Source organism: Thunnus maccoyii, chromosome 22 (assembly GCF_910596095.1).
Source record: "Thunnus maccoyii chromosome 22, fThuMac1.1, whole genome shotgun sequence".
NCBI classification, from domain to species: Eukaryota; Metazoa; Chordata; class Actinopteri; order Scombriformes; family Scombridae; genus Thunnus; species Thunnus maccoyii.
In genome coordinates, this window is record NC_056554.1 from 13412902 (window position 1) to 13440088 (window position 27187).

General features: G+C 39.4%; 1 protein-coding gene and 1 long non-coding RNA gene across 4 annotated transcripts in view; one reads left to right on the top strand and one right to left on the bottom strand.

Annotated features, from left to right (window-relative positions):
• Positions 1-1216: 1216 nt before the first annotated feature.
• LOC121889330 lies at positions 1217-4391 on the bottom strand. Of its 3 annotated transcripts, none has more exons than XR_006093500.1 (5): positions 4161-4391; positions 3901-4021; positions 3363-3435; positions 2693-3247; positions 1217-2512 (listed from the first exon to the last, which is right to left on the bottom strand). It is a non-coding gene; the product is annotated as an uncharacterized LOC121889330 (long non-coding RNA). The 3 variants fall into 3 exon arrangements; XR_006093501.1 differs by having other exon boundaries at positions 2693-2840; positions 3140-3247; positions 3901-4391; XR_006093499.1 differs by having other exon boundaries at positions 3901-4391.
• Positions 4392-4563: 172 nt separating this feature from the next.
• rell1 (RELT like 1) overlaps positions 4564-27187 on the top strand; it is a 30629-nt gene continuing 8005 nt past the window's right edge. The window contains exons 1-4 of the mRNA XM_042401195.1: positions 4564-4829; positions 13366-13581; positions 18649-18720; positions 21757-21811. Of these exons, the coding sequence (XP_042257129.1) occupies positions 4805-4829; positions 13366-13581; positions 18649-18720; positions 21757-21811 (368 nt within the window). The 5' untranslated portion in view covers positions 4564-4804. The remainder of the gene's footprint in view (positions 4830-13365; positions 13582-18648; positions 18721-21756; positions 21812-27187) is intronic.

Below are 27187 nucleotides of genomic sequence, written 5' to 3' on the forward strand. Positions count from 1 at the left end.
TACTGACATATGCTGCTCTGACTCAGGGAAAACCCTTATGCATGTTTTAAAAGTATATATCACATCCAAATGCTTTGAACAGTGGATGACATGCGAAAAATTAAAACTAATTCAAAATCCTTCACTGACCATTGCACTAGTAATATGCTACTTACAAAGAAGTTACCTATTAGTCACAAAATCTAGAATCACATTCTTCATCCACTTGTTAGTGCATACAATTCAGTATGTAGGATGGATAAATGTCATACTTAACTTTGCACATACAAACATTTGCATTCTACAAGCAGTGTGATGTGGATCAGCCACTATAAGAATGGGATATTCAAACTACATGAATATGTCCAGTAGAGGGCAGCATTGCGTACATTTGGTGCCATAGGAGGGAAAACACTGACATACTGGAGTAATATAATCAGTCTGTGTAATCACAACTGAAACTACTATTAGACTGACAAGAAGAAAATTATTCACATCATACTATAACGCTTTGTCTCTGTAGCATTTAAACAAGTGCTTAAAACTAGCTGTTGCTGAGCCATTTTTCTATCAAGTTCTTTAATTTTCTATCAAGTTCAACAATAAGCACCGTGGGTTTGCCCAATATTATCTTTCTTAGTCACCTGTTGGACAGAATGTCATTTGTAATTGCTTATTCAAGTATTTTTTAATCCTTATTTCCTTCTCTCTGTGTCATTAGAAAAAATAACCTTTTCCATTGCTGACATTATGACATCATGGCAGTTAAATCACAGGTGTAACTATTAACATTAATGATGGATTTGTTCTGTAACAGTAAGACAGCTGCTCATATTAATATTGCTGTTGTTACTTAGCATCATTAATTACAACTGTGCTTTTCCTACGTAAAGGTTTTATTATCTTTAATATCTAAGAACATACTGTATGGAGAATATTTCATGTGAAGAAAGCAGATGTGTATAGTAATGTTTTTGGTATGTATATTGATGGTTTTAATCAAATTTACAGTTGATCCGTTAATTTAAATTAAAGCCAGGTTATACAAGCAAGAGAATAAAAACTTGTTTAATTTGTAGCTATAGTTTTATTTGAGTTTCACCTTATTATCATCTGGGCTCAACCTTACGGTGGTTAAGTATGCATTGTGGTTGATTTTCTGTTTGTGACGTTGGGGCAGATAATCTGTCCAATTAGTGATTAGCTGACCAGGTGCAAGTGCAATGAAAAAGACAGCTTGACAGAAGGTTTTGTTTTATTTGTTCAAATATAATTATTAAAGTAAGAAACAACTGGAACTAGACAAGTGTATAAGAAATAGCAAAAACAACAAGAAAGAAGTGCATCAACAAAGTGCTAAAAGGGTCAAGGGGCTCAATCGTTGAGTTGTTCACAGAAGAGTTTTCAGGTGAAAAATATTGTATTCACAACATAAAACAATGAAAACAACAAAACATACAGTAAAACCACAGTACAAGCTTTAGGTTGGAGCCCCACCCACACCCATCACTCTCCTACAACTGCTTTTCAATTGAACTTGAATTTCATAAAGAAGATAATAAGTATGTTAAATAAGTACATGTAATAATAAATACAATTGTACTTACAACAACAACAAGAAATAACTTATTCAAAAATAACTTTTATATAATCCTGAGGGACATTGACGTGGCATTTTGAACAGGAAAAACAATCAAACTGACAAGATTTGCACACAAGAATTCAACAAAATACTGCAATAGTACCTCAAGTCATAGAACTTCAAATATGGATTCATACCAACATAAAGCACAACAATAGTACCGCCAGTCCTAGTAGGAAGGATGATTATCACATTTATTCTGCCATTTTCAGAACACAACATTTCCTCAAGTAACGTAACTATTTCTGAAGTACAATTTAAAGGGTACTTTCATTTTATGTAACTGTTCTTCTACTCCACAACATTTCAGAGGGAAATATTGTACTTCTTATTCCACCTCATTTGACAGCTACAGTTTACTTTGCAGATTAAATAGGTTCATGAATAATATACTGTATAGTCTGAAGTGTTATAGATTAAAAAAAAAACTGTATAAAGCAGTTAAAAAAGTACTCCAGCTCAACCAGCTGAAACATAAAAATGCTGCTTATACGTTAATGCGCCAATAATACAATATATCCAATACTATAAAACTTTTACTTTTAATACTTAAGTTCATTTTGCTGTTATTACTTCTGAACTTTTATCTAAGTAAAATTTTGTGTGCTGGACTTTTACTGGTAATGCAGTGTTTTTAAAGGTTGGTATTTCTACTTTTACTTAAATAAAGTATATAAGTACTTGTTATATATAAGTCACATAAATGAGATTGGTGTATAAGTCATTTAATGCATAAAGTACATTTCTACTTCTTGATTTGAGTGTGTCAGTGTTTTAAAAAATATTTTCTTAACAGCAACAAAAATAAAAAATAAAAAGTTGTTTAAAGGCACGAGGCTGGCCCTTTCTTCTTCTTCTTCTCTGTGCTCCAACCATGAGACTTGTCTATTGCTGATAAGGCAAAACACACACATACATAAGTCAAGTGTTAGTTTGTTTTAACAATGCTATATTTTTCTTTCCTGCTCTATGGGAAAGTTGTTAAGAACATGACTGTCTATCAGCATCTTCAAAAAAGAAACCAACACATGAAATACACTTTTTTGGATATGAATAGAACTGTTCTCTCACTTGCTTTTCGTAGAACAGCATGTACGCATGTTCTTCTTCTCTGGTGACAGACCGATGCACCAGTGGTCTTGCTGATTTGTGTGTCGTAGTACGTGAGCCAACCAAACACTTACCAGAGTGAGCTGTAGAGCCCGAATGGCTCACAATGCTCACCAGGGAATAGAGCCATTGTCCAAAAAAAAAAAGTTACCAACAATTAGCTACACACACAGATACATTTCATTTCACAGCACTTAGTGTATGTTTAACAGACTGATTTCTGTGTTTGTTTTCTTAAAATCTTTTGTTCTTGGGTCTAAGATCAGTTGACATCCAGAAAAAACATTTGTCATTGTGAGAAAAATGAGGAATGTTATTCACAATGTGATGAGGTCTACTTAAATATCAAATAAAGCTGTAAGACAAATAAAAAAAGTGTGCATTTCCTTTACTGAACATCCTCTTTACCTGTTTGGCGATGCTGGAGTCAGGATCCACCACCAGCTCCCTTAGTAGAACGATCAGGCTGTGCAGCTCCTCAAGGCTGAAGGAGCGGGTGAATCTGAATCTCTTTCACTGGAGGATCAGCACATCGTTGACAGAAATGAGATTGAGGAAGAAGAGACAGCAGGCGAAGATAGTAGACGGGAAATGGAGTGGAAGAAACCACTTAGTCTGACGTATTACTCACTTTGGCTCAAGAATGAGCACTACTGTGATGACTCCTCAGCACTTCACTCTCACTGGTACTCCAACTGGCTCTCCTGCAGCAGGGAACGGATGTGAGAAACATGTTTCAGTTTAAATCATTTATGGATGACATAAAAAAACACACACACACACTCAGACTTTTTCCCTGTTTATTGAACTAGACTGGGTGGAAGGACAGATAAGATATGTTGCAGATTATATTAAAGGACTACTTGAGATACTGTTACTCATTGCGTTGGACCTTTGGCCAGACATTTTACTGCCTAGTTTGTAATACATGTGCTCAATTGGAAGAGCATACAGAATTGAAGTGAAATCTGAAATACTTTCGCCTTCACCTGATTAAGAATGACTATGTTTGTTTTATGACCAGATTGTATTTCGGGCTGGTTTCTCTGAGTGGCCAGGTTTAATGCTTTTCATGCAATTCACACTCCAAGTGGTTATTCATCAGTTTTTGGATAGTGGAACAGATCTGTTTTGGACTTTGAATTAACATTATCTTGCAGCCCACTTACCTTTTTGACTGTCATCTATATATTCTGATTTGAACCTAGCTACAGTTTCTTTTAAAAAGCAGCAAGAACACTTTTTTCCACGTTGTTGGAGAAGTGGCAAAATTCAACCTTTGTGAACCCTCTGAAAAGAACGAAAGGGACGAGGAAAGGATGTAAGATGAGAGATGTGAGAGAGATGAGACCCACTTTAAATTACTTAAGGTTAACATTTAACAAATTAGTTGAAATAAAAGTTGGCCCCGTTATGGCTCCATCAATACTTCTATTTTGTGATGTTATGGTCGCCATCTTTGTTTAGTTGAAGGAAACAGTTTAAACGTCTACTTTACCGCACACCTGTGGATTTTATTTAGAATAATCAATACAGAAGTCTCAAATGTCAAAACTACAATAACTACATAAGCTACAAGCATATGAAACGATCTGAACTACTGAAAACCGCAATTTTTAAGCAACGGCTAACGAAGACGGAAGTCTTACTATGTGACTCATCTTACTCAATCGACGGTGTATGTTTTCCCACCCGCATTCCGCGAAGACCCGCCCTCCTCTGTCTCTGATTGGCTAGTGCTCATTGTCTTCGTTGGTCAGATTGGTTAAATTTAGGCATGGGGCAAGAAAATCAAAGTCAGAGCCAATCAGAGACAGAGTAGGGGCGGGTCTTCACAGAATGCAGCGGGAAAAAGAATAAGCGCTGCTTTTTGAGGGATGGAGGTGGGGGTTCCCCTTTAAGAACAGGGCGTATCCGCTGTTTGGGAATCAGGAAACAACGTTGATGTTTGCGGCGTTTGTCCCTCCTTTTATCTTATTATAGTGACCACGGTTGGCGGTGACCACAGCGCCCAACGGCCGCCTGTCACTACTACACTACCAGCCCGCCGGCTCGCCGCTGTCCTACCCATCAATGGCCGATTCAGCCATCGTAACGCGTAAGTTTCCGAGCTTCTCCTCTTCTGCGTGGAAATTAGAAAAGGTGCAGCTTTAGTCAAGTGTCGTCGATATGTCACAGTTTCTCATCTCCTTTCTAGAAAAGCTTGATGTACATCCCGTAAGAAGCTAGTGTGTAAGTCATGGGGTCAACTGGAGGCAAAGTTTAGGGAGGATACTGGACACGTATCCAGGCGAACTCAAAGATACGATGCAGCTAATGTAAAGCGAAGGAAAAAGTGAGCATCCATTAAAGACTGTAATATAGAAGAAAACTAATAGGCTGCTTTGAAAATATCATTGTGAACGTAATATTCACCACTTTACACGTTAGCCCCTCGTTATAGAGGCGTTGAATGACTAACGTTATCAAACCCTGAAAAAAACTTAATTTTAGTTTTCTCTAACTCGTACAGTGTACCGAGATGTATCGAAGGTACATTTACTAAAGTACTGTACTTAAGTACAAATTCGAGGTCCTTGTACTTTAATTGAGTATTTCCATTTTATGCAACTTTATACTTCCATTTCACTACATCTCAGAGGTATTTATTGTACTTTTTACTTCACTACATTTGTCTGACAGCTTTTCACATTGTCCATTTTCATACCCTTCCTGTCTAGTGAAAGCCATGTATCTCTAAATTGTAAGGATTAAATGCTCCTTTTATGGGTTGAGAAAATTCTTCTACTTCTTAAGATAAATAAACTATTTAGCTGGAAAATGCATTCTCACAAAGCTGAAAACCTGACTGTTTTTTTCTGAGCTTGTTGACCTTTCAGAGATATGTGGTTCTCACAGGACAGCGACGCTACAAATATGATGCTCTTATTGATTATGACGCATTACTGTAGGTTAAACTAATCAACAGTATATAAAGTAGTTAGAATTAGCACAACCTCAAATAACTACAGCAGTAAAATGCACATTAATACAGCAGTAATATTGATCCAAAAACATGATATATAATTGGAAGACACTGACAGGAACATTTCCTGTGTAGTGTGTACTTTTACTTTTGATATTTTTAAGTAAATTTTGCTGATAATACATACTTTTACTTCAGTAGGTTTTGAATGTAGGACTTTTACTTGTAGTGGAGTATTTTCACAGTGTGACAGTAGAACTTTTACTTAAGTAAAGGACCTGAATACTTCTTCCATCACCGCTGTAGAAATTAGGAGCATCAGCCCATCCCAGTTAATTTATTATAGCCCTAATAAAGCTTAAGTCAACATGAAGTTTTGTCCTAATGTAATAAAGAACTTTATATTCTGTATACTAGCTAGTTTCTCAAGGTCTGAGGTTTACATTTTAAGAATTGTCCTTAAAAAGTGCTGCAGTGCAAAAGTGCACTTTTCCCATGATCCCAATTTGTGTCATTTTCTGTATTAAACATTCAAAACCTAATCTGAAAACCTCATGACTTTGTTCAGAGGACAGACGTTAACTTTCTAGTTACTTGTTAAACCAATTTGGCACCACTATCTGTAAAATGATGGCAGTGAGGTTCAGTGATTTGCATTAAACCAGCAGCCAAAGGATACTCTATGACACTACAGTATAAGAAGTAACTATAATGTTTGAGAAGATACATTTTGGAGAACAGTGTCTGTCAAAAACACATTTAGGAACTGTATCAAGTATGTTATAAACTTTAAATTATATCTCCAAAATGTTGCTTTTAAGTACATAAATAAACTAAGTTCCAGGGTGTGTTTAGAGGAACACAGAAAATGTTTTGAATACAAAATGAAGTGTATATTTGAACAGGACCCTTACTTGTTAATAATCAGACTTTTATTGACTTTTCTGGGTAAATATCTTGATGAATGCTTTATACAGCCCGTTAAAGCTCTTATAAAGAGTCTCTAGGACTATTTATGTGTCAAAGACGAGCACTATAGTCTTTACATCAAGGAATACTCAAGCTAGTGTTCTGCTTTTAGTACTCTTGCCAATGCCCGGCTTTTTGGTTTTCTTCATAATCTTTAAAAATTCTGTGTCTGTTTCCATTTTCCATGAAGAGTCATTGGGGGTCTGTAGCCCACAAAAGGCCAGGGCTGAATCTTCGTGCTCATTCAATTAGACCTTGTTATCCCGTGTGTTGGTTTGGAATTAAAAATACATTAATGTAGTCTGTCTGTGTGTTTTCACCACCTCATGCAATGCTATAGCATACAGAGTGTGAACACACTTCCATTTGACACCCCCCCCTAAGATAAATGTGAGGGGTCACAAGATAGGGAAGCCAAATATTTTTTCGATCTCCGAAATGATTAAAAATTAACGTACTTGTCTGGTAGCATTGCGTGGAATTGCATTTAAAGGGCATGTATAATGCACATTTCCAGGTCTATATATTCTGGGGCCCTACTGGAATATCTTTGCATTATTTACAGTTCAAAAAAACTCCTTACTTATCTTACACTGGTCCTTTATGCAGCCCCTCAGTTCAGTCTCTGTCTGAAACAGGCCGTTTTAGCTCTTGTCTCTTTGACTCCCCCTCCCGATGAGCCCACTCTGTTCTGATTGGTTAGCTTCTGGAAGCTGCATCTCGGCAAACTTGGTTCAGGAGGCTACGTAAACAAATAGTAGTAGTCGGATTTCACTTCTTTTTCTCATTCTTTACTTGAAATGGAAACTTCTTGAATACATTAGCACATGTTTGAGCTTACATCTGATCTGAAATATGCAATTGAACAATGTGAACAACCTGTTGCACAACCTTAGCAACAAAGACAACGGAAAGGACGGTCGTTTGTGGGCGTGCACAAACAATCTTATGTCATTTGGATGAGGAAGTAGAGATAACATCGCAAACAAAGTGCTCAGAGCAAACTGAAGCCCATTCACATTCACCTCAACTTTTTTAACTTTGACCATGTTTAACTTAGACATCAGACATTATAAGAGCATACAAATAAGTGAAATTCACTATAAACATGATATGTCCCCTTTAAGAAGTATGCTGGGTGAAGATGAGCAGTTAATGCTATCAGGAGATGTGGGAGTTTGGGGTAACTGCAACCTCCTCCCTGTCTATTTATCACACACTTGTAACTACCGCACAGCAGACATTTGTAGAAAGGAATTTGACCTGTTGGTGGGTGGTGCAATTTGGATGTTCAACACATCACATTTTTCCAGAAAGATATTTGCACTCGGGCTAAAGAGATCCAAAGCAAACAGGTATGGTCAGTAAGCAGGGAGCAAAATTAGCAGCAGCCACCAGTCGAATGCAGGTAAAATATTCCAGTGGCTTCACTCACCAGACAGAAAAACAATGGTAATCCATTGTGTGGTGGGTTAAATTTTAATGATGACTAGCCATTTAGCCAGTGGACAAAAAAGTTAATTTTGCACCCTGCTCTGAGTAAGTACCAGAAAGAGAAAGAAAAACCAACATAAAGTGTATTAATAAGGTGTTGCGTAACCACATGCTGCCAGAACAGCTTCATTGTGCCTTGACATTGATTCTACAAGTCTCTGGACTCTACTGGAGGGATGAACATAATTCTTCCAAAAGATATTCCCTCATTTGGTGTTTTGATGATGGTGGTGGAGAGCGCTGTCTAACAAGCAGCCCAAAATCCCCTGTAGGTGTTCAATTGGGTTGAGATCTGGTGACTGTGAAGGCCATAGCATATGATTCACATCATTTTCTTACTCATCAAAGCATTCAGTGACTTCTCGTGCCCTATGGATGGTGGCGTTGTCATCCTGGAAGACACCACTCCCATCAGGAGAGAAATGTTTCATCATAGGACAAAGGTGATCACTCAGAACAACTTTCTATTGATTTGCAGTGACTCTTTCTTCTGAGGGGACAAGAAGACCCAAACCATGCCAGCAAAATGCCCCCCACAGCATAACAGAGCCACCAGATCCCCTCACTGTAGGGGTCAAATATTCAGGCCTGTACTGATCTCTTGGGGAACGCCACATATGCACTGGTGAAGGATGACTCATCTGACCATATCACTTTTTCCACATCTCTGTAGACCAGTGTCTATGGTTTTTGTACCACTGAACTCTCTAATGTGCATTCATCTTTGTAATGAGAGGTTTATGCACTTCAGCCCTGCTATAACATCTCTCTCTATGTAATTGTCAACTGACTGTTCTTGCTGACAGTCTGATCACATCCTGCATTGACATTCTCAGTCACCTGAGGAAGAGTTGCTCTTCTGGTTTTCCTTACATATCACATTAATGCACAAGCATCACGGTCATCTAATGTGCGCTGTCGACCACAACTTCCAACCCTATTTGCTGATGTCTTTCCCATAAATCTCTTGTTGTTCCTATTGATACACCAGCCAGTTGAGCCGTCTTTGTGACTGACGCTCCTGCCACAATAATAAACCCTCTTTCAATACCAATCAGATCTTTTCCTCTTGCCATCTTGATACAAAATCAGAATCAACTGGGCCTGCTCAGAATTTTTATACATGCAACAGAGCATGATTGGATGTTAATTGCTTAATTGTACCATGCAATGCACCTGTGTAGAAGCGTTTGCATTTGTTATGTTTCTCCACTCATTTATTCAGGTTTTTCCATTAATTTGTCACCCATCTGTAAGTAAATAAGTAAGTGAGTGAGTAAGCGAGTCTTAGATTTGCTTTTCTAGCCACATGTGATTTCCTGAATGCGGAAAGATTGGTAAGCCACAAACAGATGGGGCCTTTCTAAGCCATCAGTATTCAGCGCAGAGTTATGGTGATAGATATGCTTATAAAATAGGAAGTAGAGGTTATTGCTAGATTGCAACAACAGTGATCAGTGTGGAGAATTTGAACTGTTTCCATTTCCTTTCTCTCTCCTAAGATTAAGTAATGGAAGACAATAATGCAACTGGTTAAGTGTCAGATGACAGATGATGTTTATAGCGGAGAGGTCAGTTACTTATAAGAAAAGGTTAGCAGGCATCTCTGATTCCCTGTTTTAAAAGATTTTACTCAGACTGGTATTATTTTATCTAGATTTGGACTCTCAAATTATCTTGAATGTATCTGGAAACTGAAATATAACTGGAAATATTATTTAGGTTAGTACACTCAGACATGCTTCCTGGTGTCATGAGGTTTTTGTGCTGATATCAGCAGAGAGGAATGTTAACATCCTCTTTTCCTAAACTGCACTTTGGAACTGCGTTTGTCTTTTGGGGTGATTTCCATGCACAGTATAGATCAATCTGGGTGATAACAAGAGTAGAGAGAAGTTCAAGATGCAGATATTCCAGCACACACTAGCAGTGTTCAAGGAGAAGAGGTGGACAAGGGAAGCCGGGGGGAGGGGAAAGTGTGAACAGAAAAGGCAGAACAAACTGCTAAATTGTCAGACAGTTCAGGTTGTTGAGGTTATTTTGTTCTGAGCACAAATTATTGCCCCTCGAGATTGATTTTTACATCACTTTTGTGAAAGAGGCCGTTGCCGAAAAGACATTGATAACCTTCAAGCAGACAAAAGCGCTCCCAGGGTAAATCTTCATAAAAGTGCAGGAAATTAAACTCACAGAACGGTAATGCTGACCTATTCAGCCTGGGCTCAGCTCCAAAGAATGTTTCAATTGAAGGATTTGACACTGTAGACAGAAATACTTTTGCTCCTCCGGAGGGTGAACACCTTTTTATAAGAGAGAAAGGTATTGACCGTTTGAGTGACTTTATCATCGTTTGGAGGTCCTGTGCAGTTCTGAAATGGTTAAAGTATTCAGTAGTATTCAGGATTTGAGATGTAGATGATGCTGCTCACTGTAAAGACTTGATATGTTTTCCTTGTAGGAATATGTTTCCCAGTAAGTATGCTTCTCAGTACTTGTTTGATTCTCCTGAATCTTAAAATCCTGAATCTATGAACATGCAAATATTGTTTCATTTCAAACGTTTAACTGCTGTTGCATACTGGACCAGGATTGGCTTCCAAACTAGTTGTGATGTCACAAATCCTGCTTGTAGGTCCGTCCCTTTAAAATATGATCTTCAGTGAGCTCAGAGAAACTTTCCACTGTCAGCAGATGAATGTGAAAACATCCTTCTAGTGTCAAACTACATATACGTCATTCTGCACAGTGAAGCTCAAACATCCAACTGTAGGAACAAGAAGGAAAACATATTTTTGAGTGGAGGGAGACTTTAACCAATGTTTATCCCTCCCTCTGATGACCTCCATCATGGCACTCATCTTGGCATCAGTTGTGGTTGCTATGAGATTTGTGACGCAACTCTAAATCCTCCTCAAGGACTTTGCCAGTTGCTGTTCACCAGTTCTTTTTAATGCTTTGAATACAATCCTTTAATTGGCCCATGATTAATTGTGAATCATTCAGAGAATCACATCCTCAACACATCCTGTCTTCGGAGGCGTGGGACTGTGCCAGGACAGCTTACTAGCGTGGTCGTCACCAGCGTCATCTCTAGATATAAGCACATGGACACAAAGCGGTCACAGGACGGTCACTGAGCAGACAATGGTCTTTATGAGTGTGCGCAGTCTGATGCACCAGGGAACTGGGACAATGGAAGGGCACACATGCCTGTATGCATCAGGAGGCTCATGGTTAGGTATGCAGATACACACTTAAACACCACAGTGCTGTAGTACATTTCAAATGGCATGAGGGTTTGATTTAATCTGGTAGTGATTGAGATTCTGTCCAAACCGTTACCTCCTATGTCAGTCGGTCTCTGTCTTTCGGCCTCTCGCTGACTCTCTCTGACTCTCTCCCTCACACACAGACACACACTTTTTTGAACAGGAAAACAGACAAAAGCCCGTTTGTGTGTTGTGCTGGAATGCCTCATGTGGTGCGCCAACAGCAGGAGCCAGGGGAGCTTTCGCCTATAGCTGACCACAGGTCACGGGCTACCCTTTGACCTACGACCTGGTCAGTTTCAAGACAGTTAGCCCAATATGTGGAATGTAATATAAGATCATTCAGTCGTGTAACTGGAAAGTCTGTGACAGAATTATGGCTTGAAATTCCCGAGATTTTTTAAGAACATGTAGAGCTGGAACTCAGTTAATTGATTAATCAATCAAAAGACAGTTAATCTTCAACTATTTTCATGAATTGAATTGAATTGAATTAGAATATCTTCGATGAATTGTTTCAGTCATTATTCAAGCAAAAATGCCAAATATTTGAGAGTTCCAGTGTTAAATCTACAGTGAGTCACTTGTTACAGCATGGAAATCTCCCAGGAAACCTTTTAAGGGCTTTAAATAGTCTAACTTGAAACAGACTCAAGCTACCAATTATAGGCTACATTACAGTTTTTACAGCGACTGAAACAGCGATTCCAACTACTTCACTAAAACATATCTACTGGCAACTCTGCTGCCGTCGGAGGTTTATCAGCACTAGAGCTGCAATGATTAGTCGATTAATCGATTAGTAGTCAACTATTAAATTAATCGCCAACTATGTTGATAATCGATTTAATCGTTTTGAGTCATTTTTAAGAGAAAAATGTCCAAATTCTCCGATTCCAGCTTCTCAAATGTGAACATTTTCTAGTTTCTTTAGTATTTTACGATAGTAAACTGAATATCTTTGAGTGTGGACTGATGAGACAAAACAAGACATTTCAGGTTGCATCATAGGCTTTGGGTAACAGTGATTTTATAGACCAAACAACTAATTGATTAATCGAGAAAATAATCAACAGATTAATAGATAATGAAAATAATCACTAGTTGCAGTCCCACATATATGATATTAAATGAAATACTTCTGGGTTTGGACAAAACAAGCAATTCAAAGATGTTACTTTGGCTTCTAGGATGTTATGATGGGCGTTTTCACTACTTTTTGACATTTCTTAGACTAAACGATTAATTGATTAATCAAGAAAATAACTGACAAATGAATCTGTAATGAAAATAACTGTCAGTTTCAGCTGTAAAGCCTCTCCAAGCAGCCCTCCCAAGAGTCTTGTGGCACCCTAATGGGTCTAAAGTCCGGTGTGTGGGTGGGTGGGTGGGCAGATGGGAGTGGGAGAGCACAAGATAGAGTGGTAAGTTTATGGTGTTTGTGCTCTTTTTGTTGCAGTCAGTTACATGAAAAACAAATACAAATACCAACCCTGGTACATACAGACGCTCCCATAGTACTGAACTGTACTTCCCAGCTTTACACTGTATATCTCACATCTCACATCCACCTCTTACACCAAATGGGTCCGCAAATCTGTGAATGGAGGCGACAGCTTGCACCAGACTGAGCAGTTAGAGGGCAGAGACAGCAGCAGATTCATTTGATCCAGGAAGGGGAACATGAAATCTCTGTCATGCCGCAGCTCATAGCATTTAAATCCCCTCAGCTGCCCTGCCTGGGCCTCAAGCGAACCCTCAGACTCTCTGTTGATATCAGGTTACCATGAAGGGCGTTGTAATGACGATCCGTTTGTTTTGTTTTCTGCGTGTTGTGCCCACAATGAAGTATGACATTATTAAACTTTAGCTAATTAGAAGTATTACTGTGTACTGTGTGTTTATCTCTTTCGTCTTTCTCCCTCTCTGTCCTCCAGCGAGTCAGAATACAGTCCCTGGAAAAGACGGACGAGGAGGGGCCAACCCAGACTACACCGCCTTTGTGCTGGTGCCGGTTTTTTTCCTCCTGGGCCTGCTAGGGGTGGTGATCTGCCACATACTGAAGAGGAAGGGCTATCGGTGCACCACCGAGGCCGAGGATGAGGGCGAGAAGGAGGGCGAAGAAGTAGAGAGGGATCTTGAGCTGGGCGGAGGTAAGGAAAGGGGAGGGGAGCGGAGGCAGTTTCAAACACTCTTTTGAAGTGTTGAAATGAATGTGACAGTGCAGACGTTTGGAAATTTGTCACTGTCTGTTAGAAATCCTTTTCCTGTCTTTGTCCAATCATCTAAATCAGGGCTATTAAATTACAAATTAGGTCAGATTTTAAAACCAGGAAACGTAGATGGGTCAGACATTTTCAGCAACCTATTTAAAAACTTTTTTTTTTTTTTTTGGTTATGACAAAATTATAAACAAATGCAAATGAATGTAGTAAAAATAGCAATGTTTATTTTTAATTTTGGTCACGTATATCTGACTCAGGTACATCACAAAGTGCAAAAACAGAAAAAATAACATACTCTCTCTCTACCAGTATCTACATGTACGTCCACTAAAAGTGCTTATTTTTGCCACTGACAGGCTCAGATTGTTATTGTAAGTGTCTGACAACATTAAAGGATCCATACAGAGGAATAAAGAACCAAGTCTCGCTCAAGGAGAAGTCTCGCTTGGAAATCTCATAAGAGTTTAGTCGTAGCAGGAAGACGGCTAAATATTTAGCCACGACAAACTCACTCACGTTCCCACCATTGTCTTCCTGCAACAACTCACTTTCCAGAACGAGACTTCTCCTCGAGCGAGACTCGGTCAGACACAGTAACAAACAGACCGAATCAAGTGAAAGGTGAAGAAAAACATTTTATTTCTCTGTATGGTCCTTTCCATAATGTCATCAGACACTTATAATAACAATCTGAGCACTTTTAGCGGATGTACATCGACGGGGCGCGGTTGAGTGGGGCGGGTGCCTGTGATGTGTCAAAGTGGTGTTGCCATACCTAGCTGCTAGCTGTCCAAGATGGCGAACCCGCTTGCGCATATGTGACTCACATCCCTGATTGACTCAGATCCTGTAGTGACAGGCGGGAGAATAGGTGTCTCATGTTGGTTTTGTTTCCTGACTGCTTATGGATTTTTGACCATGGCTGCAGGGCTATAACTATTTAGGATACACAATAACATTGCAATTAACAAATATTTTTTATAAAGTAGTATTACAATTAAAATATTAAAATAGCCTCTGTGCCACTCAGAGGTTGTTTCTGGGCTGGATGTGCCCCGTGGGCCACCATTTGAATAGGCAGGATCTAAATAAACTCCTAGTGAAGTGTCCGACGGTATTCTGATTAGCTTCAAGTTTTTATTGCATCCACATTATGTACTTATTGTTTTTACAGCATTCATTATCAATATGCAGCATACACCCAAGATTACTGCTCAACATATTAAACCAAGTGGCAGGAGAAGAGAAATTAGTTCGACAGTTAAGAAACTGTAAACTGGTAAAACGCCTGAATTTCCAGATAACATTTTCGTATAGCCTCTGTCCTCTTGCAGCATTTTTTCCGTTGCATGGCTTTTTTCTTTAAAGAAAAGGCTTTACTGACACATGTCAGATTAGATAAGTTCATACAGGCCATGAGACTTTGTACTTAGCACCTTTTAGCAACTTTTACTGTTGCCTGTTGACTTAAATTAAATCATTAAAATGCAAATTGTAAGAGCCACATAGGCACATAGTGGTATTTAAACTGTTCATGTTGTAATCACATGCTATATATGTTCTAATAGTATTATTGAAGTTCATGCAGCGGTTTATTTACAGCTATCTAAGTATATTTTGAAGATTATTATAGGTATACTTTGCTAAGGTTAAGTGCTGGAATGCAGGAACATATATGTTTGTTATATGTGACAGCTGATAGTTTTAATGCGCGTGGGATCAAAAAATGTGGCACTAAGATGTAGAACAAGTTATGATTAAAACAAGCTGTTGACCGTGTGTAATGTGTTTAATGTGTGTACATGAGATAGCGAGTAATAATGTGTTCGTTGCAGTTAGGAATACAGCATCAAGTTGGTAATGGACCAGGCTTTATAAAGTTTTCCCCGCCTCCTGTGAACTTGTGAGTACATCGAGTTTTCACAGGAAAACTGGATTAAATTCAGTGGAAACGATTCAAAACTAAATATACGCATGTATCATTAGGTTAAGATGATCACATGTTTTTTTAAGTAAACTTTAAAGACACAACAAACTTCATTCACGCACGTTCTGCTTAGCTTTTTCGCTTTTAACGCACATTAGCAGTATTTCAACCTCGTCTCATGAATTGAAAAATTCCACTCTGGTAAAACATTAACTAATATTCAACATCGAGCCACATTTTCCCCGCAGTCGTGATGCTGTTGCGTTACAGTCAGTAGAAAAATAAATGCAGAAGAAGCCGATTTCTTTAGCTGTGGATTCCAGATTAGTCACTTGCCTGAACAGGGTTTCCTATTTTCTTGTCATGCACATGTGATAGTGCAATTCAAGGTCAGCCATCAGGCAATAGAGTCACAAGATGCTCTCACCTGCCCTGTATTACTTACAGGCTTGTACTACATTCCTAAATCTAATGAGGTGGTGTGTGCCAGGTGCTGCACTGTAGGTGGGGACGGGTGATGATAAGAATAGACCTGATGTGAATGGCTCCTTTCTTTGCCTAAGACCAGGAGCTGTCACTGCTCCTCTATGCCGAAAGCAACAAACAAACATAAGAGAGAGATTATATAAGGAATAGACAATCATGCTGTGTATTTTGTGAAGTTATACACTTTAATGTTTGCACTGATGGAGGAATCTTCAGAAAACTTGTTTGTAAAATCAAGAAAATAAGACAAAAAGTGGTGATATTGACAGCAATTTGATCATTGTCTTATCTTTGCTATATTCCTATATTAAAAAAAGGTGCCTGTCTTTTTAAGAAGTGGCAGCCAGTAGCAACCAGGAAGACATTTGGCATTCACATCCCTCATGTTCTGACTCAACTAGGGGTGTGTTAATCGAGGTGCAGCCAAAAAAAAAAAAAAAAAAATTCTGCAAAGAGCCTGTTTTAATTTCCCTCGGCTCTTCATGATAGCTGCAGATAATGCTTAATTGTTATTAGCATTGTGTGTGTGCGTGTGTGTGTGTGTGATGAAGAGTTTTCTGGTCGACACTGAACTTCACCGTGCAAGAAAGTGAAACCCACTTTACTCCACTCTCTCTCTCTCTCTGTACCTGTCGTGCCACTTTTTTTTTCTGGTATAGTACGTGTCATGACAAGACAAAAAGAAGGAGAGGTTAGTGCTCTCTCCTCTAGCTTTAGCACTTCTTGTGTGCAGCTATGAAACTTCTGGCATCACTGTTTGCACTCGGGGTATGTCACCGGCATGAGAATTGGTTACGAAAGAGTGAACTGTTTACACTTTGCTGCCAAGTTTGAACAGAATTCGTGCTGAATGTTTCTCTCACTTATCTGTGATCATACACTAGAAACCTTTGTCAGTTTTCCTAACTGGCACATCAGGCCTCCACTATTTCCAATGTTGCCCAAATTGAATCTTGTTTATTATAACCCCATTTGTTAAGTGGAGGCATTAGGTGTTCTCATATTGGAAAAGGAGAGGAGTAAATCCGGTTTCTCTCGAGGAGTAAATGTGAGCTCGCTGCCAGAAGCAGCAACAATAGTTGTAAGTCCATTAGGGTTTTTTCCCCTTGCTGCCTTTGTGTTTCTCTGCGTGTGCCTTTTCTCAAAGAGCCCAACCCTTTCTCTATCACACATCGAAACAAAAGAGTACAGGGGGGGAAAAAACATCGCTCCTGTGTTCTGACTGCACTCATTCAGTCGATTCAGTCCTCTCTGGTTTCACAATGATCAGGTTTCCAGTTTCTCTCTCTCTCTCTTTCTCTCATAACCTTCCAGCTGCTTGTGTCTTTTACAAGTTGTGAGCAGCACCCTTTAAAGTGAGCAGGTCTGTGAGATGTTACTATATATAGACGATTATGACATACCGGGGTATTCCATCTAAATTGCTGAAAAAGTATTATGTTTATCAGAAGGGAGGGAAAAACACAGGAAGCAATCAACAGGAAACTCCAGGAAGTGCCTCACAGGGGTGTTTTCTATTTCTATTTGGTCCACAATGTTGAAGGTAGAAAGGTACCATATGATTGCATATTTTAGGGCTGCAACTAATGATTCTTTGCCAATTATTTTCTCAATTATGTGTTTAGTGGATTGAAATGTTGAAAAATAGTGAAGAAATGGCGTTCACTGTTTCTCAGAGCCTTCAGTGACGTCTTCAGTTTGCTTGTTTTGTCTGACAAACAGTCCAAAATGTCAATATATTCAATTTATTGTCAAATATGACAGAGAAAAACACCAAATCATCACATTTGAAAATCTGGAATCAAAGAACATCTGGCGTTTTTGCTTGAAAAATGACTGAAACGATGAATAGATTATCAAAATAGTTTCATTTTCTTTTGATTGACTAATCGATTGAGTTCTGCCAGAGTAGTCTAATAAGTTGTAACTGTGAAGCTGCCTTTAAGACTAAAACAAGAGGCTGTAGCTAAGATGCTAATGTCAGAATGCTAACATGCTCACAGTGACAATGCTAATACACTGATTTTTAGCATGAACAGTAGGGCCGCAACTAACAATTATCTTGATTAACGATTAATCTGTTAATTATTATTAAATCTTTGACCTGGGGGTGGCGCTAGATGAAAAGTGATGGGATCATATCTTCTTTATTATCCCAATATTAATATCATATCAATGAAATGTTAAGCTCAGGTTTCAGGTAATAGAGGAACAGAGAAACCATGCATGGGTTTGCATTAAACCTCATCATTTGCATTCCTGCTCCAGCTAAACAGCCAAACCTAGGGGAGTCATGTCTTCAAGTTATGATATTAACAAGTGCTCTTAAATGAGGATTTATGAAGATCATGTTTAGCATTTAAGATGTCAGCAGTCTCTGGCTGTCGAGGCCCTCAGGCCATGCCCGAAGACTGTCTGCTGGCAGACTGGAGGTCGTCACCTTTTAGAAGTATATTTACACTCAGGATCTCAGGCTGTATAGTCGACTTCTCTTGTTTTGACTCTACTTCCCCGTCATGTTGAACTTTGCCGTCACATAATTTGTAATGGAAATATTTCTGTGTGTGTTTTTGTTTTTCCAGACCTGAATGACACCTTCAGTGACAACAACGACACAGTTGGACAGATTGTTCACTATATCATGAAAAATGAAGGTACGTACCTGACATATTAAACGACAAACAAACTAAATGTGCTTTTCCCACCTTTTAAAAACTGCTGATTACACCTAATACATGGCTGTCATAGATGTTTTCATGACTATGCCGAGGCAGTAGATAAAGTAAAACATAACATTTCTTACATTTGATACTCAAGGCTTCCCAACATGTGACTCTCGAGGGGTTTTTACCACAAGTCAAGTCCAGCATTTATCAGCCCTCCTTCTGTGAAGTCACTCCACTATTGTTTTGTTATTGTCACACTATTCAGGAAGAAGGTGTGTATGTTCCTGTGTAACTGTGGTAGTGTACATGTGTTTGAGGGACTCTTCTGGGAAAGGTTTTGGCTCGTGAATGAGGATCTTCGTGGAGTTTCATCACAAACGGGCCACTGCAGACGAATTTAAAAGAAAGGTTTTACAGGATATGTTTGTTTGATCGTTGTTTCTCAGTCTCAGGAGTGGTTTAGTTATTAGTTGACTGTCTTATGCCCGTAAATTAAATAGCGTCATGACATTACTAACAAGCAATTTATCTAAGCTGCAAAAAAAAAAAAAAGTGGTAACAGGAGAGATAAGGCTACTATTGTGTCAAAATCAATTAGCTTGATTCATATTTACACTCATACCTGTCCTGAGAACTGGAGGTTATTTACCTCAGTGCTGATAAACCTCCCATGGCAGCAGAGTTTCTATTGAAATCTGAGAATGTAGCTTCTGTCTTGAGGTAAAAAGATAGAAGAGATATTTTAGCGAAGTAGAGGAATTGCTGTTTCAGTTGCTGTCAATACTGTAAAGTGTATAATGACACATTGATAGTTTGTAGCTTCAATCTGTTTCCATTTAGATCATTTCAGGCTCTTAAACAAGTGTTTTACTGTAGATTCTAGATTAAATTTGACTCATGACACAAGCTAAGCACTTAATTAACCAACTCTTCATGCTCAAATTGAAATACTTTGTGAAAATATATGAAAAATAACATCAAAGTAGTAGTATTACCCTAAAATTGTACTCACTGGCTAATCAGAACAGTCTATTATTTAGGATTTGTATCTGCAAATTTCCACTCCCTCATATCTGAAACAAATGACTAACATGTGAAAAGAAAGCAACATATTCGTCGTCCTTCCTCAGAGACTGGACATCATTGTCCAGTGTTGCAAGTAGATTTTTCCTTGTCCACCCTCAAGAGGTAAACTGTGAGGTGACTCATCAGTGCTTTCGTTGTAACAGTGTTTGTAGAGTTGGACAGACGGTGTTGTAAACCGTCCACTGCGACTCAGCCTCACGGTGTCACTATGTCTGGTGTGTGCTTCAGGATTGTATCAGTATTGCATTAATATTCTGACACATTTTCATATACGTACAGTAAATTCCCTGTTGACAACATCTCAGCCTTGCTCACCGAACTCTTGGCACATTTCATTGTGTATTAATAACTGGAACACAGGAAGTCATGTGTGATTTTTTTCCATTTCCAGCAGCAGCAGCAGCAGCAGTTTCTGTAATTGTTTGTTTAACAGTTTGTGCGGTAAACAGAAGAAGAACTCAGCATGACTAGTAGTTTCCAGGGCTGAACAGACAGAGACTGCCATCTACAGATCATCCACAAATAAGGACATCACAGCGCTGCCACATTCACACTCGTTGTAGCATCATTACACAACAAACTTTAAAATAAAGTCCACCTGGAGGGTAAAATATTTAATCAAAAATGTTTCCAAGAATATAATACCTTTCACTTTTCTCTTCTCTACTAGAAAAGACGTTTCTCAAAGATGACAGGAAGACGTTACAGCGCATCCATATTCAAAACACTACACACTGTGTCTTGTGGCTGTAAAGAAGCACTTCAGTTCTTGCAGATTAAAATCAAAACCATTAAGATTGAAAGCTGTCAAAATGTTCCTGCATTCAGGTTTCATCGTAGCTATAATACACTGGAAATGTCTGTGTGACGGCGCATTATTTATGCCGACCAGGTAGATGCAAAAATACAAGAAATTGAAGTCACTTTACAAATAGCTGTTCTCTTAAAACTGGCATTTAAGGTCACATTTTCCTTTTAAAGACACCAAACTTTTGCCAAAAACTAAAACCTTTTGTAATTTGATCTTCTTATGATGACAGTCTTGCATTTTTTCACCCCGTGCCACAGTAGCTTTGTGTAAACACTATAAAGTGACTGAAGCAAAAGGAAGTTCGTAATACTTAAAGGCTTAAAATAACCAGCAGTCACCAAGGATGTTGTTGTAAAATACCCTGCGGTGTTCGGTGATACGAGGATGATCCAGGGTGATAAAGAGGTCAGTGGTTTGAGTCAAACGTCCTCGTACGTTTACACAGAATCAAAACATGCAACTCCTACGCGTTCACCTACATGTGAGTCATCTGGCTGTGTCTCAGTGCAGCTCGGTACATCTGCCCCGTTTCCCAAGGTATACACAGAGTCTCTCTATCAGCGCACACAGTGTGCTTTTATCTGCGTAAGCTTCTGCTCCTCCCGGTGAAGTCAGTGAATGCATCAGGGCCAGGCCTTAGGGAAAGCCGTCTCCGGGAGCAAATTATGTAAATCTATATCTGAGCTGTTGGCGCTGTGTTGATGCTACTTTGTACGTGAGCAGAAGTTGTTGTTCATGTGCAATATGAGAAAATCAAAACACGTTTATCTCCAAGGGCCAAACTCCTGACCTCTTATTAGTCAATAATAACATCGTTAGACAGAAATATAACTTTGCAGAACCATATTCTGGAGTTTTTTGACTTTTCACTTGTATGGCTCATTCCTTTGAGGTTGTTTTGCACCAGCAATTGTGTTCAGTGATTGCATGTGATGTGCCGTTTAATTGTGTTAAGGAGTTAATCTGTTGGAGCCATCTTTCAATAAACGCTGTGCTTTTGAAGTCACTGGAGCGTTCTCCTCGCTAATTCCCAACACCGCTTTTATCTCTCCCTCTCTCTCTTCCTTTCTTCTGTGTGTAATAATGTGTAACTTTCTCTCCCTCTCATTTTTTTTTTTTTTCTCCAGCAAATTCGGACGCCCTGAAAGCCATGGTTCATGAAAACAGCATCGATTCTGACGGGTAAGTTCCCCCATCATGTGCCTGAATACCGACTAGAGCGGAGGTCGGCCACCAGATGGCGCCATAAGCCTCCTTGAAAGCCTGGTAGCCTCACTATGAAAGTGACTGGACAGAGAGTAGCCAGCAGGAAACAGACAAGGCAATCAGGCCACATTTCTCTTCTGATACTTTTCCAGATTGGCAGGGTTTGATTGAGGGCAAGCAGCTGGGGGCCGTTCCTAAAATGCCACTGAGCCCCATGTTACTGTATTGTGGGATTATTAAAGCATATCAAGCACAGTTTTTTTTGGCATGTTTCCTTATTGGATCCTAAGCCAGAATTCACAGTGTGACTCCACTTAATGGGGTAGAGCTGGGCAAAGAAACTGTCAATATTTAAATTATAGACTCTTAATAAATACAGTAGCCTGCATTAGTACTGAGACAATTACTGAATTAAACTATAAATTGATCTTTGACAATTTAGGTAATTTCTCAATTGTTGCAGTCATTTATCAAGCAAAAATGCCAAACAATTGCTGGTTTAAGCTTCTCAAATGTTAGGATTTGATGCTTTTTTGCTATTTATAATCACTTTATCACTTTTAATTTATCTTTTGGGCTTTGGACTGTTGATATAGAGCATTATGGACTTGTGGTCTGGGAATTTGGGATGGTAATTTGTAGAATTTGTGACACTTGTAGACCAAGATATGTATTTATTAATTAAAAATATAATTGATAGTCTAAATGATAATGAAAATAACTGACCATTTGCTAAACCAGTCACTTGTCCAGCCTTTATCCAATCTCTTTGTAAATAGTTTGTTGGGTGGTGTCTTTCTTTAGCCTCTCCAAACCCAAAAACAAAAGAGACAAAATGAAAGGAACGGATTAAATACTGTGTTTGTCTGCTCTAATGTAAGCTGCAAATGTTAGCAATCTGTTTGTTAACTAGCTTACTACAACCCTACGTACAACAGTAATCAAGCATTACTTGCCTAGGCCAAGGAGCATTTCATGTTCCATCAGTTTGTAGGGTTATAGGTTACGGGGAAGTTTACATACATGTTACATTTGCACACTGGTTAGTCCTCAACCTAAAAGCCAAAACTCTGGTAATGTTAAAAGTGAATACATACTAAACAATAAAGCATAAATCTTACCAAGTATGTAAGCTAAGCAGCCAAAAAGTCATGATAAAGTCAGTATGAGACAACCTACATTAGCTTAATCAACTGATCAAATCTGATAGCGATACTTTTCATTTCACTCGGTAAATCAGTGGACATCAGTTAAAAATGAGGAGCCTGCTTTTCTCTTCCTTTGTCTGAACTCAAGGACCCAAAAACGACTAAAAAATCAAGTGGTAAATCTGCCACCGCCGTCACTGTAAACCGCATATGTGCCTCACAAGAACAGAAAGCTTGACATTCACGTCTCAAATCTAAGTCGGCCTGCGTGTCACTTTGAAATGACCCCGGCGTCGCTAGAACGGGAGCCGACGGCGCGAGCTGCCTTAAGATCAGACGTCTCCGCTCTTCACCCCGCCGTTCATCTGTACGGAGCGACTAGCAGAGTAAATGAGCGAGCGTGGTGCCGCTTTTGCCGCTGAGATAAGAGGAGAGGGGAGTTAGGCAGATAGACAGATAGGAGAGGGAGGGATGCCTGTGACAGAAGGGGGGAGTGTAAGTAAATCGAGTTAGCGGAGTATGTTTTCCTCTCTCTCTCTCTCTGTCTCTACTCCTGTCATTTTTTACTTGTCGCGCCACAGTACATATCGCTGAGGGAGAAAAAGGGGAGATAAAGAGAAGGTGGATGTTCTCCTTTTATGGAAGAAAGGGTGAAAATAAACGGTAGGAGAGCCGTTCCTCTGCGCCGAGGATTAGGTACAAGTATTGAGGTATTCTGCTCAGTCACATTGGGTGTCCTGGAAAAATCAGCGGAAATCTGCAACCGCACACATTTCCCCAGCATCACTTTCATGTGTCTCGCTTCTTCAGTTCTCTCTCCAAATCTATTTTTCCACATATTTTTCCACCCCCTTGTTTTTTCTCTCCCCCTGCCCCCCCACCACCCCCTCCTCCCCCATTTCTCTCCACTTTTTGTTCATTTTCAGCCTTTGTTCAAATTGCTCTCTGTAGTACTCCTTTTTCTCTTGCTGTTACTCTCCATATCTTTCTCTCTCTCTCTCTCTCAGCCAGGTCGGGCAGTCTGCCAGTGGATCACTTAGAGATGGTGGAATAGAGGGGGGAAGAGAGTGGTATCGGGGGGGGGGGGGGGGGTTAATTTATGGGACACTTACAGGGGAGGGAGACAGACAGACAGGCAGAAATAGAGGGAGGAAAAGGAGAGAGGGATGGAGAGAGTGACTGTAGTGTGGCCAGGGCTCGCTATCTGCCTCTCCAGATTTGGTACTTAACTTCCTCTCTCCTCAGTGCTGCTTCCCCCCCCCCCACATCAGTACTCGAGCTTCAACCTCCCCGCCATCCCTCAGTCCCCTGTCTGCTCTGCACAACATGCCCTGTTCACATCAGTTTATCTCCCCTTTGTCATGTTTTTTCCTCCTCCTGTTTCATGTTTCCTACTGCTGTTAGCCAGGAATCCACACAAATGCAAGATTTTTTTTGTGTTTTCTTCACGTGTATATACATGTGTATACACACTGGGTCTCATGCAAGAACATTTTCATCTAATTATCTCAAATCACTCTTACTTTTCTCTGTACGAGTGTTCCAAGTCGGATTCTACAAACTCTCTTAACTGCCTGAACTTGTCGTAAACGGTTCGTTTCAGCACTGAGGTGAGCGTTCGTGAGATGTGATCATTAGCGTAATCCACGCCCCTAAAATTGCCATATAAGGTTTTATGTTCTGCTCCGTTTGTGGGCAAGTTTCATTCACAAAAAAATTCCCAGAGAGTAAAAACACAGCGCGACTTCCAAGAGTTTGTTGAATCTGACTTCGAAGACTCGTACAAGCAAACCTCACAGAGAAAAGAGAGAGAGAGAGAGAGAGCTTTGAGAAATCAGAAGACAAACGCATAACAAATTTAGGAGTGACAGTAGGAGACCTGAAACAATCAGAAAATACGAAACCATGCTGACGTGTCATCAGAGCAGCTCTGCACTGTGACAGAAATAAAGAGGGAATGCTTTGATGTGAAGTTAGATGCTAAAAAAACGTCTTTCTAAAGCAAAGCGCTACGGAGGCGGTCAAGGGATGTGACAGTCACAGAGATATAACAGGAGAGAATATTATAGTCTGCAGGTGATGTTACACTGTCAGCTGCAACAGAAGATGATACTGGACAGAGACCTGCAGAGAGACACAGAGGCAGCTGTCAGAGTGAAAGAAGTTTCCTAGAAACTACTGGAATGTAGAAGTTGCTGCACCAAAATATGCCACTAAAAATCATAAAATCTAAAAAAAACCTTTCAAGTAAATTGGCAGACATGATGATGAAAACATGGTAAACAGAATCTGAATTAGCATGTGCACGTTTGTTTTACTAATATATTAATTTTTTGTTAATTTGAGTATCATATTTACACTCCAAATTAATGCAGATTAGGACATTATAATCGGAAGTCAAACAAGTGTTTCTCCCCAGTGAAGATCGGCAGAGATGATCTATTCATGACACGTATGACAGGACTGGACTGCTCATAAATTTCATTTGTGCCTAAGAGAAAATTCTAAGTATGAGAAGATTGATGAACGTCACAGATGTTCTTAAAAGAGAGGAATGAATCTGTTTGTGCATTTGGTTCTAGCATGAGGCCCATTGTTAAGACCACATGGCCAAAAGTATGTGGATGCTCCCGTCCACCTACTTTTTTTTGTTTTTCTGTGGTTTGGACGACATGTCTTAGCTTCAATTAAGTGAAGTCTTAAAGTTACCGCAGACGGTCACATTTTAAAGCAGTGGTTATCCAACTGGCCAGAGTTGCAGCCTTTTTTATTGCTCATTTCTCAACCTTTTTACCTCAATAAAACAAGCTAACAAGTAACATTATGTTGTACTATAGACTGTATTTTTACAGTCTATCCTTTAACATTTTAAATTGCATTCTTATATTTATTTTTAACATCAAAACTGAGGAAATATAAGCAATCAACACAAAAATAATCATATTAAAAACCATTACGAGTGTTGAAATAACAGCTCACATTTGCTGGTTTTCCACGCACGCTTTAGCATCTGTCAGAGCCGCCATATAAATATTAGTCAGTGTAAATGGAGCTTAAAGAAATGCTGATATACATCTCAGCCCTCAACAAGATGACTGAACGTGAGCAAGACGAAAGAACCGAGACAGAGCTTCACCATCAGTATATTGTTGCTGTTCCCGTCATCATGTCTGTGTCAGCTGACTTTCTCATCCCTGTTGTGCAAGAAAAATAAGACAAACACTGGTTTGACATTGTAGTCAGAACCTTTTGATCTCCTCACGCATCAAGACACGCGTAACAGCAGCTTCATATGTCCCATCAAAATACCTTTTTCCCCCCTTATAATCCGAAAATGTAGGCTAATGTTACTTCAAAACAAAAAAAGATCAATTATTTATCATACATAACTTAAATCAGTGTTAACTTTAAGTTCAACATCACCAATAATGCCAAGAAAAAGAAATTTGGGAACCACTGTTGTAGATAACAGTGCGCATCCAACTGTGAGGCAACAGTTTGGGGAAACCTTTTTCCTCTTTTGGACATGACAGTACTTCAGTGTACAAAGCGAGGTCCAAAACTGTGAGGCAGGCTTTATCGATCAGTTCCAGACTTCTCTAATGCTCTTGAGGCTGAGTGGGAGCAAATCCCTGCTGCCAGGTCCCCAAAAACCATGTGGAAATCCTTCCCAGAAGAGCGGAGGCTGTTTAGGAATGAGATGTTCAGCAATCGTGCACATTGTTTCGGCCGTATAGCGCGTCTTCCCATCTCTCTTCTTCTATGATACCCCGATGGGGAAAAACATCAAAGAGGCCCAACTTTTTATGCTGCATGTCTCTTGACACACATATATGCATACATGTTGTGTAAGATATGTTTACATCAGTGTACAGAAACTGTTTATTCTACCTACGTGTGTAAACAATGTAACTCTCCAGAGTCAGAGCACATGCACACACACACACACACACAATTCCCCTCCAAAAAAAAAGATCAAACAGACAATTAAGCTGGCCTCAATTAGTCGCTGTTAGCGTTGAGATAAATACCGTACGCTGCATGTGGAAAGAAGCAGTTTTCGTCGTGATAACCCTTCTTTCTGCAGGTACTGGTAGTTGATTCTCTATTGATCACCTCAGCTGATGCGTGCTGGTACAGAGAATTGCCTCCATTATTACTTTAAACGTCGTCATTGTTCAGAGTGATTGTTCTCAAAGTGTTT